This window comes from Pseudophryne corroboree, chromosome 5, assembly GCF_028390025.1.
Source record: "Pseudophryne corroboree isolate aPseCor3 chromosome 5, aPseCor3.hap2, whole genome shotgun sequence".
Taxonomy (NCBI): domain Eukaryota; kingdom Metazoa; phylum Chordata; class Amphibia; order Anura; family Myobatrachidae; genus Pseudophryne; species Pseudophryne corroboree.
This window is the reverse complement of record NC_086448.1, coordinates 128,501,345-128,519,224: the sequence shown is the minus strand read 5'-3', so window position 1 is coordinate 128,519,224 and position 17,880 is coordinate 128,501,345. Positions and strand designations below refer to the sequence as shown.

General features: G+C 44.7%; 1 protein-coding gene across 8 annotated transcripts in view; it reads left to right on the top strand.

Moving 5' to 3' along the window:
* The window catches only part of OSBPL3 (oxysterol binding protein like 3), a 404,452-nt gene extending 402,676 nt beyond the window's left edge, over positions 1 to 1,776 (top strand). For all 8 annotated transcript variants that reach the window (XM_063921703.1, XM_063921704.1, XM_063921708.1 and 5 more), the window contains one exon: positions 1,595 to 1,776. In XM_063921703.1, the coding sequence (XP_063777773.1) occupies positions 1,595 to 1,691 (97 nt within the window). In that variant the 3' untranslated portion in view covers positions 1,692 to 1,776. The remainder of the gene's footprint in view (positions 1 to 1,594) is intronic.
* Positions 1,777 to 17,880: the final 16,104 nt, after the last annotated feature.

Here is a 17,880-nt window from a genome sequence, read left to right as displayed (position 1 = left end):
TAACAAAAAAAGAATACTTGGCTTTGCTGCTTTAGGGGAGGATTCAATTGCATGCTAAAACCCGTTTTCACTTATCCTGAAAAGTGGTTATCGGCCAATTCAGTTGCAGGTGAAGTTGACACGTGATAATTCTTCATAGGATTTAATGCTCAAATTTTTCTTACCAGCAAAGTTGGGGGAAATCCATATTTTAAGGTAAAAATGTCAGGACTTGGTTCAGAATCACTAGAACACCTTCCTTAATGATTGATTAGGCATTCAGAATATTTTAATTGTCTTCATTTGTTCAATAATAAGTAATTTTTTTAATGAAAATGTGCAAAATGCAGGAAATGTATTATTTGATGTGGGACAGGTATAAGGGGGTGCTGCGTGACTGGGACAGGTGCTTTTATGATTGCAGGTGGGTTTTTATAAAGATTTTTTAAAAGTCGCTTAAAATGACACAAACAAATATTTACAGGCATTTTTATGTACCCCTAATTTAAGTAGAGCATTTACTTTGCAGATAAAACACTTTATTTCTATAAGGTTTTCACTGTTTTAGAAAAATGCTTATAAGACCCATTTGACACAATTTAGGATCCCAAAATACTATTATTATGGCCACCAATAGTCTTTCATACTGTTATCCAATGTGACTTTGTATTTTTTGGGGTACAGGCAGATTTCCTTTCATCTATACCAGGGGTGGCCAACCAGTCAGAAACAAAGAGCCAAAGATGTTGTTAGGCACGTCAAAGAGCAGACATCGAGCCGCAGGCGCACATGCAAAAATGGGGTGTGGCCTTGTGCCTGCTAGGCCACGCCTCTGGTATAAAATATTGTATATTTAATAAACCAGATCCACATGAAATACATTTAAAAAGCCACTTCCACATAAAATAATTGAGAAAGAAAGATCCACATAAAATATATTGAAAAAGCCAGATTCACATAATACACTTCAGCACCCCCATGTGTCACTCCAGCCAGCTACCTCATGTGTCACTCCTGCTAGCACACTTCTACAGTATGTCACTTCAGCCAGCTCCCCCATGAGTCACTCCTGCCAGCACTCTCCTCTGTCACTCGTGCCAGGACCCTCGTGTCACTACAGCCCCCCAAAAAACATACCTCGTGCCATTGCAGCAGCCCCTTATGTGTCCTCTGTTTGCCCATGGGTGTCTCACCTCTAGTATCTGGCGTTCTCAGTCCCCGTAGTGCTGCTGCTGACTGTCTGGCTGGAGTGCAGCAGTTCCCAGACTTGTGGTCACGTGACTTCGAGTGTCGGGAGCCACATTTGAATAAAGAAAGAGCCGCATGAGGCTCAAGAGCCACAGGTTGGCCACCGCTGATCTATACAGTACTTTTACACATGTAAAACCAGCAAGATTTATTGGGTAAAACACTTAGCACCCATTTTCTAATTGGATTGCACAGTAAACGGCAGTGATATTAACTGGCAGTATATGTGCGATAAGGTAACATCCGTGAAAACTTTTCACTTTCACCTGCAACTGAATTCCCCCCTTAAAGTACACAATATTTCAAGATGTTATTATTTTTTGATGATCACCTTTCTACTAAAGAGCTTTTTTTCTTTTATCGACAGAAAATCCAGTGATGATTCGTGGGTGACAAATGACACTTACTGGCAGCTACGGAAATATCCCGGATTTGCTAAACTGGACTGTCCAATATTGTGGTGATGATGAAACGGAGCAACCACCTGTACCAAGCACTGTTCAGATGCACATTGTAGTATGTGTATTAAAGTAAAATGCTGGAATCGAACCATTTTTAGAGCTGGTCTTTAATCAAATGTTGGCACATATTCTGCAGTGCACAGTATCAGGATCTGCAATTGTCAGTAATATTACATTCATCCTTCCCTAGAACTGCGGAACTCCATCTGCTTCGTACCGACCTGTGACCTAATATGTTCAGCTTATTTTAAGAAACTTTTAAAATGATATACACCATGTGCAGGTTATTTCCTATAGACATAAACAGCATGTTCATGTTTCTTTTTCTTCTGTCTATATTGCCATTGGGTCAGTACGCAGACTCCTCCGGATGGAAAAGAAGTTTTCACATTCACCTGAATGTCCATCCCGCACCTCCACCTATTTACACAGCACTTAAACTATACAGACTATAGTAATGGCCATTCAAATAGCTTATGTGCCTTTCCCCTCGCTCAGCATGACAATATGGAGATCTCTGCAGTAACGTCAGACGGTTGTGTTTGTCTCCAGTGCTTTCCAGCTATTTTTGCCTGGAACGGGACTGGACATATGTAACATAATTTGTGTGTGATGATATAGACATTGTCAGTCTTGTAGTGGACCCCAGATATTTTTAGATATGTGAAGATATAGATCTGTCTGATCAAGTAATATTTAAAGCACTTTAAATTAATCCAGAGGATGGGGGCAGTGGAACAGTATATATTTCCAAAACCGTGCATCTGCCTGAAGATTGATTGCTCCATAAGTAGTGAATTGGATTAGGTTGTGGGAGTCAGCATGCTCTGCACCCCATCAATACACGTAATCAGTACCATCTTGTCAGAACAGAAACTGTGCTTTGTCTTTACTTTCCACTAGATGAAGCATCAGTATGATAAGTGATTTTGTGCGGGCTGTATCAAGTCTTGCATATTTTTAGGGGGGTACACACGGAGAGATCAGTGTTTAAAATCTAAGCAATCTGCCGGTGCTAGATTGAGCCTGCAGGCTCAATCTAGCAGGTCGCTCACTCCAGCGCTGTGTGAAGTGAGCGGCCCCCGTTGTGCCCCCCCCCCCCCTCACTCAGCACATCTCGCTGTGCTGAGCGGGGGGAGAGATGTGTGCTGAGCGGTTTGTGTTAAGATCGCTCAGCACACATCTCTCCCGTTAGTACTGGCCTTTATGCAATACATCCAGCCTCTTATCACCTGCATAGCAGAGTTTATTAACACTGTATGTATGAATAATTGCAAATACTCTCCCAATAAGAGCTGTCCCTTACAATGTGAGGATGTCTGAGTTTATGGCACGTGAGTACTATTGCACATTTGTGCCCGTCCGCCACGGGACACAGAGATGGATCTTTCTGATCCCTCTTCGGGGATTGGTGCATAAAGAAGCCTATAAAATTCTATAGGCAACGCTATCTTTAGATGGCATTGCCTATCAGGTATTGTACAAGTTCTGTGAAGTTTTGCTTTCCGGGGTTTGATACATATGGGTATTGTGGTAAACCTTCGAAAACTTCACTTTTCGATAGTTTGGACGCATTTTGGTGTTAGTACATACTGCGCTTAGACTTTAGTTGTATAAGGGATCGTTATGTATACTACTCTGTTGAAACCTTTTAATTTTTAATTACTGTACCATTTATCTCTTTAACTGACACAGCAGAACAGAGATGAGTTGCACGGAGCCATACATATATGTACTGTTAGCTTCTGGTGTGAGCAAACAATTTCTCAGGTGTCCACTTTGCTCTTTAGATAAATGCATCTACCAATCAGCATCTAGCTACCTTTTATGTAATACAGGTTGAGTATCCCATATCCAAATATTCCGAAATACGGACTTTTCTCTAACGTCCTAAGTGGATGCTGGGGACTCCGTAAGGACCATGGGGAATAGCGGCTCTGCAGGAGACTGGGCACAAAAGTAAAGCTTTAGAACTACCTGGTGTGCACTGGCTCCTGCCCCTATGACCCTCCTCCAAGCCTCAGTTAGATTTTTGTGCCCGAACGAGAAGGGTGCACACTAGGTGGCTCTCCTGAGCTGCTTAGTGAAAAGTTTAGTTTTAGGTTTTTTATTTTCAGTGAGACCTGCTGGCAACAGGCTCACTGCATCGAGGGACTAAGGGGAGAAGAAGCGAACTCACCTGCGTGCAGAGTGGATTGGGCTTCTTAGGCTACTGGACATTAGCTCCAGAGGGACGATCACAGGCCCAGCCATGGATGGGTCCCAGAGCCGCGCCGCCGGCCCTCTTACAGAGCCAGAAGACAGAAGAGGTCCGGAAAATCGGCGGCAGAAGACGTCCTGTCTTCAACAAGGTAGCGCACAGCACTGCAGCTGTGCGCCATTGCTCTCAGCACACTTCACACTCCGGTCACTGAGGGTGCAGGGCGCTGGTGGGGGGCGCCCTGAGACGCAATAAAAACACCTTGGATGGCAAAAAATGCATCACATATAGCTCCTGGGCTATATGGATGCATTTAACCCCTGCCAGAATACATAGAAAAACGGGAGATAAGGCCGCCGATAAGGGGGCGGAGCCTATCTCCTCAGCACACTGGCGCCATTTTCCCTCACAGCTCCGTTGGAGGGAAGCTCCCTGGCTCTCCCCTGCAGTCACTACACTACAGAAAGGGTTAAAAAAGAGAGGGGGGCACTAATAGGCGCAGTATAAACAATACAGCAGCTATAAGGGGAAAAACACTTATATAAGGTTATCCCTGTATATATATAGCGCTCTGGTGTGTGCTGGCAAACTCTCCCTCTGTCTCCCCAAAGGGCTAGTGGGGTCCTGTCCTCTATCAGAGCATTCCCTGTGTGTGTGCTGTGTGTCGGTACGTTTGTGTCGACATGTATGAGGAGAAAAATGATGTGGAGACGGAGCAGATTGCCTGTAATAGTGATGTCACCCCCTAGGGGGTCGACACCTGAGTGGATGAACTGTTGGAAGGAATTACGTGACTGTGTCAGCTCTGTATAAAAGACAGTAGTTGACATGAGACAGCCGGCTACTCAGCTTGTGCCTGTCCAGACGTCTCATAGGCCGTCAGGGGCTCTAAAGCGCCCGTTACCTCAGATGGCAGATATAGACGCCGACACGGATACTGACTCCAGTGTCGACGGTGAAGAGACAAATGTGACTTCCAGTAGGGCCACACGTTACATGATGGAGGCAATGAAAAATGTTTTACACATTTCTGATAATACGAGTACCACCAAAAAGGGGTATTATGTTCGGTGAGGAAAAACTACCTGTAGTTTTCCTGAATCTGAGAAATTAAATGAGGTGTGTGATGATGCGTGGGTTTCCCCCGATAACAACTGATAATTTCTAAAATGTTATTGGCATTATATCCTTTCCCGCCAGAGGTTAGGGTGCGTTGGGAAACACCCCCTAGGGTGGATAAAGCGCTCACACGCTTGTAAGGGCTCGACCCTCTCCTGAGATGGCCGCCCTTAAGGATCCTGCTGATAGAAAGCAGGAGGGTATCCTAAAATGTATTTACACACATACTGGTGTTATACTGCGACCAGCAATCGCCTCAGCCTGGATGTGCAGTGCTGGGTTGGCGTGGTCGGATTCCCTGACTGAAAATATTGATACCCTAGATAGGGACAGTATATTTTTGCCTATAGAGCATTTAAAAGATGCATTTCTATATATGCGTGATGCACAGCGGAATATTTGCCGACTGGCATCAAGTCTAAGTGCGTTGTCCATTTCTACCAGTAGAGGGTTATGGACACGACAGTGGTCAGGTGATGCGTATTCCAAACGGCATTTGGAAGTATTGCCTTAATAAGGGGAGGAGTTATTTGGGGTCGGTCTTTCAGACCTGGTGGCCACGGCAACAGCTGGGAAATCCACGTTTGTACCCCAGGTCGCCTCTCAACATGAGAAGACGCCGTATTATCAGGCGCAGTCTTTTCGTGGACAAGCGGGCAAAAGGTTCCTCATTTCTGCCCCGTGACAGAGGGAGAGGAAAAAGGCTGCAGAAATCAGCCAGTTCCCAGGAACAGAAACCCTCTCCCGCCTCTGCCAAGCCCTCAGTATGACGCTGGGGCTTTACAAGCAGAATCAGGCACGGTGGGGGGCCCGTCTCAATGAATTTCAGCGCGCAGTGGGCTCACTCGCAAGTAGACCCCTGGATCCTTCAGGTGATATCTCAGGGGTACAAATTGGAATTCGAGACGTCTCCCCCTCGCCGTTTCCTAAAGTCGGCTTTACCGATGTCTCCTTCTGACAGGGAGACAGTTTTGGAAGCCATTCACAAGCTGTATTCCCAGCAGGTGATAATCAAGGTACCCCTCCTGCAACAGGGAACGGGGTATTATTCCACACTGTTGTGGTACCGAAGCCGGACGGCTCGGTGAGACCGATTCTAAATCTAAAATCTTTGAACACTTACATACAGAGGTTCAAATTCAAGATTGAGTCACTCAGAGCAGTGATTGCGAACCTGGAAGAAGGGGACTACATGATGTTTCGGGACATCAAGGATGCTTACCTTCATGTCCAAATTTACCCTTCTCACCAAGGGTACCTCAGGTTTATGGTACAGAACTGTCACTATCAGTTCAGACGCTGCCGTATGGATGGTCCACGGCACCCCGGGTCGTTACCAAGGTAATGGCCGAAATGATGATATTCCTTCGAAGGAAGGGAATTTTAGTTATCCTTTACTTGGACGATTCCCTGATAAGGGTAAGATCCAGGGAACAGTTGGAGGTCGGTGTAGCACTATCTCAGGTAGTGTTGCGGCAGCACGATTGGATTCTCAATATTCCAAAATCGCAGCTGGTTCCGACGACTCGTCTTCTGTTCCTAGGGATGATCCTGGACACAGTCCAGAAAAAGGTGTTTCTCCCGGAGGAGAAAGCCAGGGAGTTATCCGAGCTAGTCAGGAACCTCCTAAAACCGAGCCAAGTCTCAGTGCATCAATGCACAAGGGTTCTGGGTAAAATGGTGGCTTCCTACGAAGCAATCCCATTCGGCAGATTCCACGCAAGAACTTTCCAGTGGGACCTGCTGGACAAATGGTCCGGGTCGCATCTTCAGATGCATCAGCGGATAACCCTGTCACCAAGAACAAGGGTGTCCCTCCTGTGTTGGTTGCAGAGTGCTCATCTTCTAGAGGGCCGCAGATTCGGCATTCAGGACTGGGTCCTGGTGACCACGGATGCCAGCCTGCGAGGCTGGGGAGCAGTCACACAGGGAAGGAATTTCCAGGGCTTATGGTCAAGCCTGGAGACATCACTTCACATAAATATCCTGAAGCTAAGGGCCATTTACAATGCTCTAAGCTTAGCAAGACCTCTGCTTCAAGGTCAGCCGGTGTTGATCCAGTCGGACAACATCACGGCAGTCACCCACGTAAACAGACAGGGTGGCACAAGAAGCAGGAGGGCAGTGGCAGAAGCTGCAAGGATTCTTCGCTGGGCGGAAAATCATGTGATAGCACTGTCAGCAATTCCAGGAGTGGACAACTGGGAAGCAGACTTCCTCAGCAGACACGACCTCCACCCGGGAGAGTGGGGACTTCACCCAGAAGTCTTCCACATGATTATAAACCGTTGGGAAAAACTCGACAGGTATTGCGCCAGGTCAAGGGACCCTCAGGCAATAGCTGTAGACGCTCTGGTAACACCGTGGGTGTACCAGTCAGTGTATGTGTTCCCTCATCTGCCTCTCATACCCAAGGTACTGAGATTGATAAGATGGAGAGGAGTAAGCACTATATTCGGGCTCCGGATTGGCCAAGAAGGACTTGGTAACCGGAACTTCAAGAGATGCTCACGGAGGATCCGTGGCCTCTACCTCTAAGAAGGGACCTGCTCCAGCAAGGACCCTGTCTGTTCCAAGACTTACCGCGGCTGCGTTTGACGGCATGGCGGTTGAACGCCGGATCCTGAAGGAAAAAAGGCATTCCGGATGAAGTCATCCCTATCCTGATCAAAGCCAGGAAGGATGTAACCGCAAAACATTATCACCGCATTTGGCGAAAATATGTTGCGTGGTGCGAGGCCAGTAAGGCCCGACGGAGGAAATTCAACTGGGTCGATTCCTACATTTCCTGCAAACAGGAGTGTCTATGGGCCTGAAATTGGGGTCCATTAAGGTTCAAATTTCGGCCCTGTCAATTTTCTTCCAAAAAGAACTAGCTTCAGTCCCTGAATTTCAGACGTTGTAAAAGGGGTACTGCATATACAGCCTCCTTTTGTGCCTCCAGTGGCACCTTGGGATCTCAATGTAGTTTTTGGGTTCCAAAAGTCACATTGGTTTGAACCACTTAAATCTGTGGAGTTAAAATATCTCACATGGAAAGTGGTCATGCTGTTGGCCCTGGCCTGGGCCAGGCGCGTGTCAGAATTGGCGGCTTTATCCTGTAAAAGCCCTTATCTGATTTTCCATTCGGACAGGGCGGAATTGAGGACTCGTCCTCAGTTTCTCCCTAAGGTGGTTTTCAGCGTTTCACCTGAACCAACCTATTGTGGTGCCTGCGGCTACTAGGGACTTGGAGGACTCCAAGTTGCTAGACGTTGTCAGGGCCCTGAAAATATATGTTTCCAGGACGGCTGGAGTCAGAAAATCTGATTTGCTGTTTATCCTGTATGCACCCAACAAGCTGGGTGCTCCTGCTTCTAAGCAGACTATTGCTCGTTGGATTTGTAGTACAATTCAGCTTGCACATTCTGTGGCAGGCCTGCCACAGCCAAAAATCTGTAAATGCCCACTCCACAAGGAAGATGGGCTCATCTTGGGCGGCTGCCCGAGGGGTCTCGGCTTTACAACTTTGCCGAGCAGCTACTTGGTCAGGAGCAAATACGTTTGTAAAATTCTACAAAATTGATACCCTGGCTGAGGAGGACCTGGAGTTCTCTCATTTGGTGCTGCAGAGTCATCCGCACTCTCCCGCCCGTTTGGGAGCTTTGGTATAATCCCCATGGTCCTTACGGAGTCCCCAGCATCCACTTAGGACGTTAGAGAAAATAAGAATTTACTTACCGATAATTCTATTTCTCGTAGTCCGTAGTGGATGCTGGGCGCCCATCCCAAGTGCGGATTGTCTGCAATACTGGTACATAGTTATTGTTACCAAAAAATCGGGTTATTGCTGTAGTGAGCCATCTTTTCTAGAGGCTCCTCTGTTATCATGCTGTTAACTGGGTTTAGATCACGAGTTGTACGGTGTGATTGATGTGGCTGGTATGAGTCCTACCCGGGATTCAAAATCCTTCCTTATTGTGTACGCTCGTCCGGGCACAGTATCCTAACTGAGGCTTGGAGGAGGGTCATAGGGGGAGGACCCAGTGCACACTAGGTAGTTCTAAAGCTTTACTTTTGTGCCCAGTCTCCTGCGGAGCCGCTATTCCCCATGGTCCTTACGGAGTCCCCAGCATCCACTACGGACTACGAGAAATAGAATTATCGGTAAGTAAATTCTTATTTTTTGAGTGAGAGTGAGATAGTGAAACCTTTGTTTTTTGATGGCTCAATGTACACAAACTTTGTTTAATATACAAAGTTATTAAACACATTGTATTAAATGACCTTCAGGCTGTGTGTATAAGGTGTATATGGAACATAAATGAATTGTGTGAATGTAGACACACATTGTTTAATGCACAAAGTTCTAAAAAATATTGGCTAAAATTACCTTCAGGCTGTGTGTATAAGGTGTATATGTAACATAAATGAATTTTGTGCTTAGATTTAGGTCCCATAACCATAATATCTCATTATGGTATGCAATTATTCCAAAATACGGAAAAATCCGATATCCAAAATACCTCTGGTCCCAAGCATTTTGGATAAGGGATACTCAACCTGTATACTAGAGGTTAACTGATAGCTAGAATCTGATTGGACAACATCTCCACTTTTCCTTTTTAGAAGTTTTCATAAATCACCTCGTCTAACCCTAGGATGTTAGAAAGTGAGGTTTGGGCAAATTGAGACCTGTCATAATTTCTGTATTGTTTATCTCCATTTTCATTTTACAGTGAGGATATCAGACAGCATAGAACGTGCCAGATGGAGAGTAGCGTAAACTACAGAGTGTAAATGTAAAATGCCTTTATAAAAAAAAAACCCTCAAACTTAACCAAACATGTACTTCACATGTTTTTAATGACACCGCAATATGCTTGTGTAATTGAAAACTAAAGTAAAGTATTTTTTATTTTTTTTTATATTTCTTTTTCTATACAATTTTCACACATTGCCTTCACCGACTAATGTGCTGTCTATAGGTCTTCATAATGGAAATAGGTTGAATATGGAAGAACTTTGCATGCGAGGCTCCCAGAAGATAATCACATACATTACTGTTTGCAGCAGTTTAAATAGGACTTCGGTGATTTACAAGTTGTGGTAAAATGTGATTAGTTTGGAGACTGGCTATTCAGACTGGATGATTTAATTTTGATGCTTTGTGTTAAAGTTCTAACATCATGGTATGATGCACTAACACTATGATACGCTGATGTGAGAAACACCCAACAAAGAAAGACGTTACTTTATCCAAAAACAAAAAGCAGCTTATTGTAACTTAGAGGCATGGGTTAGTGCAGTAGTATATGCCGTATCTTTATATCTCTCACCTGGCTGGTGATATCAATCATTTTAGCCTATCATCATTTAGAGGTGAAAACAATTCCAGTGATATAAAATTACCCAGCATCCTATTTATCTGATCACCACATATACTGGCAAAGTTTACTGTCCAAAAAGCAGAAGCTAGTATGACAGATTTATCATACCTTCTAAAGAAGGCTAGATTATAATTGGGCTATGGGCATTACCTCCTCTTGGGATGTTATCGGGATCCCGGCGCTTGAGATGCCAGCAGTCAAGATAACGTCAGTGGCATCCCGAAGCTTAGGATCCCGACACAAAGGTGGTAAGAACAGTAGCCCAAATCCCCAACCCCCCCTAACCCTCCCCCCGGGAGTACCTAACGCTAAATCCCCCTCCCTGCAGCTTAACCCTAACCCCCCTCCACACACACACACCGCAGCCTAAACCTAACCCCCTCCACACACACACCGCAGCCTAACCCTCCCCCCGCAGCCTAAACCTAACTCCCCTCCACGCACACAGCGCAGATTAACCCACCCCCCGCAGCCTAAACCTAACCCCTCCACACACAAACCCAGCCTAACCCTCCCCCCGCAGCCTAAACCTAACCCCCCTATGTGGCTTAGTTTCCGGCGGCCCGTCAAATCCTCGTTCGGTATGCCAGCGTCGGGGTAGTGATGAATGTCGGGATCATATCGCTGACATTCCGATTAGTGTCGATTCCAGCATCTGTATTTCGACCTGACTAGATCACCTCCCCTCCAGAATCTTTGATAAATCGCCACCATTGTCAAAACCAGTCACAATACATTAACCTTTCAAAGTGCATCTGTTACCTTCATCCAGGCGTACAGTTTTAGAATCAGTTCACTAGGAGTTAATGGCATCATTGACTTGCTTTTTCCACAATTTCATCACTGGTTCGCAGTCATTTAGCTACATTTTCCTGATTATTCACAAAATGGCTGCCACCATTGTCTGCATAAACAGGTGATCTCCAAACAACAAGATGGGGGCAGAGGATTGGATGCGGTGGTGGGTGATGGAGAGGGCCACATCAAAATGGTTGCTTGGCTTTCACAATATTTATACTATTGGATAGTCTTACTTTTTTCCAAAATGATTTTAATGTCTTGTTATTATCAATGTTTTGTGCAAAACCAGTGTCTTCCTTTGCCTTGGTTTATGTACATAATGTAGGAATACACAGTTTATAAATGTAATCTCATACCTACAGTAATATCAGACAGCAAGCATTTATGTCACAGGCTTACAGGCTCCTTTTTTAATTTAAAGTGTCTTCTGTTTTATCAATTGAAAACTGTAGACTTATCTGCAGTACATTTCTAATCCAAAGCTGAATGTATATATATATATTTCTATTTTTAATACCCATAACATCAAAAGCTATATATGTCTTCCATAAATAAATATAAAAAATAGCCTTAGTTCTGTTGTACAAATAAAGAAAGCTATATATATACGCAGAAACAGTATGTATATATATATCAGATATTTAATTGGTAAGCTGCTATGAAGACTTTTTGCTGTAGAGGAATAATTATTGGTGAGCATGGCATGACTATTCTGTATGATTGTGTAAATAAAACCTTATTTCACAGTAAATATCTGAGATGTGTTGCATTTCCATGGTTACACACCTAGAACCGCACTAAAAGTCTAAGGGGTCTAGTTACTAAGCCTTGTATAGAGATAAAGTACCAACCAATCGGCTCCCAACTGCCATGTCACATGCTGGGTTTGAAAAACATCAGTTAGGAGCTGATTGGCTGGTACTTTATCTTCGTTCACTTTATCTCCGTCCAAGTCTTAGTAAATAGACCCCTAATTCTGGCCTGATCACTGTTGGTCGAATTCGCAAGGCGGACGATTATCAGTCGACTGCGCAAGGATCATAGTGCGCACGTGCAAGGCCAAACTGTGAAAAAATCCAGCAACTTTTTCTTATCGCTAGGCCTTACACAAGTTGAAGCCGACGTTTCGGGGTGGTAACTGGCCATTTTCTGGGAGTGTCAGTAAAAACGCAGGAGTTCCCAAGCGTTTTCAGGGAGGGTGTGTGATGTCCGTTCCGGCCCCGATCAGCCTGATTCTATCGCACTGTAGGAGTAAATCCTGGGCTACGCACAGACTGGAAAAATCATTAGATGGTGAGTGAGTTGCGAACGGATTTGCAGCTGACCGGTGTTCACACAGATTTTTGCATGGCGTACGCAGACTTTCACAGGGCGGGTTTTCACTCTGTATGGGCGGCTACTCTGATCGCAAACCTCTGCAAATTCGCAGAGGAGCAATCAGGTCTGAATGGGATAATTGCAGGCTAAAGAAGCATGCCATGGGCGCAGATACCGAATTTCCACCTGAGCGTAGTGTATGCAGACTACACGCCATTTTCAGTCCCATCTTCTGCACCAAGCAAAGAGTAGGTGTAAGTGCTGTTACTAATGGTGACGGCTGCTGTCGCGGCAGAGGACGGCACTGTTCCAAAGGACTGCTGATCACTGGAGGCGTCTGAAACTGTTGCAATATGATATACATGAATACCATAGATTGTCATATAAGCTTCTCTCGGGCAATGCACAGCACCATTTATACTCAAAATTCTCAGTGCGTTGCAGCAATAAAGACACCTGTAGGTATACCTCCGAATCGTCTCCATTTTGTCAAAACAGCCCAGCTTCTTGCAAACTGTCCCACCCACATGCTGCAGTGTCCCAGGGTGCACATGCGCGCGGCATCTATTCACTGGCAAGAGGGACCGGAGCATGCCCGTTGAGCACTGGGCACGCTGAAGTGTGACAAAAGATGGGGGGGGTGCATTGCGGAAACAGCATTTTCTACGTCCCCTTATTTCAGGCACATGCAAAGGTCCTGATCTGGGACCTAATTCAGACTTGATCGCAAAAGCACAATCTTTCTCTAATGGGCAAAACCATGTACACTGCAGGGGGTGGGGGGGCAGATATAACGTGCAGAGAGAGGTAGATTTGGGAGGGTTATATTGTTTCTGTGCAGGGTAAATACTGGCTGCTTTAATTTCACACTGCAATGTAGATTTCAGTTTGAACACACCCCACCCAAATCTAACTCTCTCAGCACGTTATATCTGCCCCCCCCCCCCCCCCCCTGCACTGCACATGGTTTTGCCCATTAGCGGAAAATTTTGCTGCTGCGATTAGGTCTGAATTAGGCCCTATGTCCTGAAGAGAGTTGGGAGGTATGCTGTAGGGATGAGTATTTAAATTGTAGGAATCATGGGCAAATACAGCCACAATGCTACTACTTTGCTTCTTCTTGTAGTTCTGTTTTTGAGTAATGCGAAATGAAATACTGTACAAAGTATTGCGAAAATAAATGCAATATATATCCACAAAAATAAATATAACCATTGATGAAGGCATATACTGTAAGATATCTCCCCGATCTCTCACTTGTCAAAAAAACCCACATCACTTTATATGAATTAGCTAGTAAAATTATTAGCAATTAACATATTATCGCAATTTATCATGTTAAAGATGGAAATCTACTAACTAACCCCATTTATGCCTTGTGATTTTAGTGTTTTAGCTCTCTTATGATGAGGGATAGAGGATGTTTCTAGATCCCCCCCCCCCCCCCCCCGCGGGGTGGCGGCTGACAACACAATGTGCTGTCTGACCGACATTTCAATGTATCTTTAGAAGAAAATGTAAGAACACTGAAACATCCATCACATGGCATATAGGGGGTCATTCCGAGTTGTTCGCTAGCAGATTTCGGTCGCAGCGATCAGGCAAGAAAAGGCACTAATGCGCATGCGGTGCAATGCGCACACGTCTAGCGAAGCTTTTCAGTCGCACTGCTGGCCGCAGAGTGTTTGACAGAAAGTGGGCGTTTTTGGGTGTCAACTGACCGTTTTCAGTGAGTGAGCGTAAAAACGCAGACGTGTCAGATAAAAACGCAGGCGTGGCTGGGGAAACGTAGGCGTGGCAGGGCGTGTTTGTGACGTCAAAACAGGAACTGAATAGTCTGAAGTGATCGCAAGCGCTGAGTAGGTCTGAAGCTACTTTGAAACTACACAAAATTATTTTGTAGCCGCTCTGCGATCCTTTCGTTCACACCTCTGCTAAGCTAAAATACACTCCCAGAGGGCGGCGTTTGCACGGCTGCTAAAAGCAGCTATCGAGCGAACAACTTGGAATGACCACCATTGTGTTTGGTGCACTTCTAACGTCCCAACAGCAAGTTTGCAACATTCCTTGCACAATGGTGGCTGCAGTAATAGTGGCTCGCTCATTTTCATAGGCACCAATGTTATTATAAGTTCAAACCGTACAGTTAACATGCGATATTGTATGTGAAGTATCACAAATCTTATCACATTTTTGATAAATAGGCCCCAAAATAAGCCGTTTTGTTCCCAGATAATGTGTAAATAAACAGTTAAGCCGCTAATATGTTTGAAAAGAGATGCATTTGTGATATGGATAATATGCACAAATGTGTATTTATATGTTACTACATAGATCCAACATGCTCTGTCACTTCTCTGCAGCAGATTGTGATTGGGGAAGTTCTTTAATTGTACAGACAGACAATGACTTTAGGGTATTTACTAAAGGGTATCCGTTCACATGGTCGACCATGTTATGGTCGACAGTCATTAGGTCGACCTCTATTGGTCGACATTGACATGGTCGACATGGACACATGGTCGACACATGGAAAGGTCGACATGAGTTTTGTTACTTTTTTTTCCTTTTGGGGAACTTTTCCATACTTTACGATCCACGTGGACTACGATTGGAACGGTAATCTGTGCCGAGCGAAGCGGTAGCGGAGCGAAGGCACCATGCCCGAAGCATGGCGAGCGAAGCGGTGCACTAATTGGGGTTCCCAGTCACTTTACGCAAAAAACAACACCAAAAAAAGTTAAAAAACTCATGTCGACCTTTTCATGTGTCGACCATTTTCATGTGTCGACCATGTCAATGTCGACCAATAGTGGTCGACCTAATGACTGTCGACCATAACATGGTCGACCATTCATACCGGAACCTCACTAAAGTGCGGGTTTACAAAAGTGAAGATGTTGCACATAGCAGCCAATCAGATTCTGGCTATTTTCTTCTTCTAAAAAAAAAAAAGTGCTAAATAAATAAGAGTCTGGTTGCTATGGGCAACAACTTTAGATTTGAAAACCCGCACTTCAGTAAATATGCCCTAACTGAGTAGAAATGCACAGTGTGGACTGGTAGATTCGAATACAAGGGAAGTGGTATTGGCGTCACAGCCGTTAAGCTTCAGCTCTGACCTGTACTGGATCCTTCCCCTGCGAGTTACTATAGGCCAGTACACACGTCCAGAGATGAGCGATCTATCAGTGACCGCCCAGCACACATCTCACCCCTGCTCAGCACAGCGCAATGTGTTCTGAGCGAGGAGGGGGGGGGGGGGGGGGTTGCGCATCGCTATCGGGTATACACACGAGAGATCCGTGTAGTCAGATTGCTTAGATCTTAAGAACGGATCTCTCCATGGGTACCCCATTTAAGGATTTGGAAGAGTCGCAGCTCTGTCAGATGAGCTGGAAAGTGATACTTTACTTTTTAATATGACCAAGACAGCTCTACAATAGTAAAAATGGAAGAGATGACCCGAAATGGTAAATAAAAGCAGTAACTGGACACAGTATCAAAGCTGTACTATATGTAAAAAAAAAAAAAAAATTTAAATGACCTATATTGTTTTTGTAATTTATATATACAGTATATATATATATATATATATATAGAGAGAGAGAGAGAGAGAGAGTGAGACAGGGGTCTCAAGGACCTCGATCCCTGGCTAGTCACTCCAGGGGCGCCTGTCTTTCTCAGTACCGTGGCCCCCAAAAGCCTAGAAAGAACCACAGTGCATTTAATCCTAGGCATAAACTTCAGGAGAGGAAGCCTTCTCTCATTGTTATTCCCACTTCTTACCATATTGACTCCAGCCAGCCCAGTGCTGATCAGGCTGCGTTTCAAACCCACCATTCCTGAAACTGGCAATCAGAATCAGGTGATTAATGAATTTTACTTGGTTGTAAATATTGCACAGAGTTGTTAAAACTTTTTGTGTACACCCAACACTTTTTTAAATCGCAAAAATAGAGCTGCTAAAACTATTAATCATTATGAAGTGATTATTAGCCTTCTGCTGCCACCTAGTGGAAGTATGACAATGCTACATGCAGTAAAATAACATTCAAATTGCTTGTTTTCTGCTTAATGAACTTGGGCCCTCATTCCGGTTTGTTCGCTCGTTCTTTTTCATCACATCGCAGCGATTTTCCGCTAACTGCGCATGCGCAATATTCGCACTGCGGCTGCGCCAAGTAAATTTGCTAAGAAGTTTGGTATTTTACTCACGGCATTACGAGGTTTTTTCTTCGTTCTGGTGATCGTAATGTGATTGACAGGAAGTGGGTGTTTCTGGGCGGAAACTGGCCGTTTTATGGGAGTGTGTGAAAAAACGCTGCAGTTTCTGGGAAAAACGCGGGAGTGTCTGGGCGAACGCTGGGTGTGTTTGTGACGTCAAACCAGGAACGAAACTGACTGAACTGATCGCAGTGGCAGAGTAAGTGTTGAGCTACTCAGAAACTGCTTAGAAATTTCTATTCGCAATTTTGAGAATCTTTCGTTTGCAATTTTGCTAAGCTAAGATTCACTCCCAGTAGGCGGCGGCTTAGCGTGTGCAATGCTGCTAAAAGCAGCTTGCGAGCGAACAACTCGGAATGAGGGTCTTGGTTAGCAGAACTAAATATGGGTAATTAGATGAAAAATCTTAACTTCTAGAACTAATTTTTGCAAACAAAACTGTTTATCAATGAAAGTGCAGCAAAAACTATTGTACTTGGTAAATGATAACACACAATTTGAAATGAGGATCCTAAACCGTTTTATTTGCTGTGCAAAAACTACCTATGTATATAGCAATTATTATTATTACATACATTCAGGTAATTCTGGACATGTGGCTACACCAATGCATGGAGGTGGTAATTTGTCGGGTTGGAGTAGTCTGATCAGTGAGAGGTGGGGGGTGCAAGCTACGTGTAGTCGGGTGCTTACCTTGCTCCACCTGCTCTTATCTTTAGACAGCCGATGAGCGATGTCCTTGGGACATAGGTCGGACGCAGATATGTTGCAGGAGGGACAATCCCTCATAGAAAGGCAGCCGAGGTAGCTCCCCTCCATTGGATTCAGTGGAAGGTCATCATTTGCACATTTGGCCTCAGATTTAACTACGCCCCAGTGCCACGCACCAGAATGCACTTACTCAAATCACCTAACGATTACTCTCACCAAGGGTACTCATGTCAGCTTGCAGGATGGTTGGTCGCGTCCTCAGTTCCTGCAAATAATCACAGAGAAGCAGCCCACCTACACGTCTGTACTACACTGCTCTTTTCATCAGGGCCCTACATACCAACTGAATTCACATTCGACCAATTAAAAGCCCGTTCCAATTTTTTGACTTGTTGAAAAATCCGCCCAGGCGAAATGTGGATTGGAGAATTTGCCGCCGATCCACGTG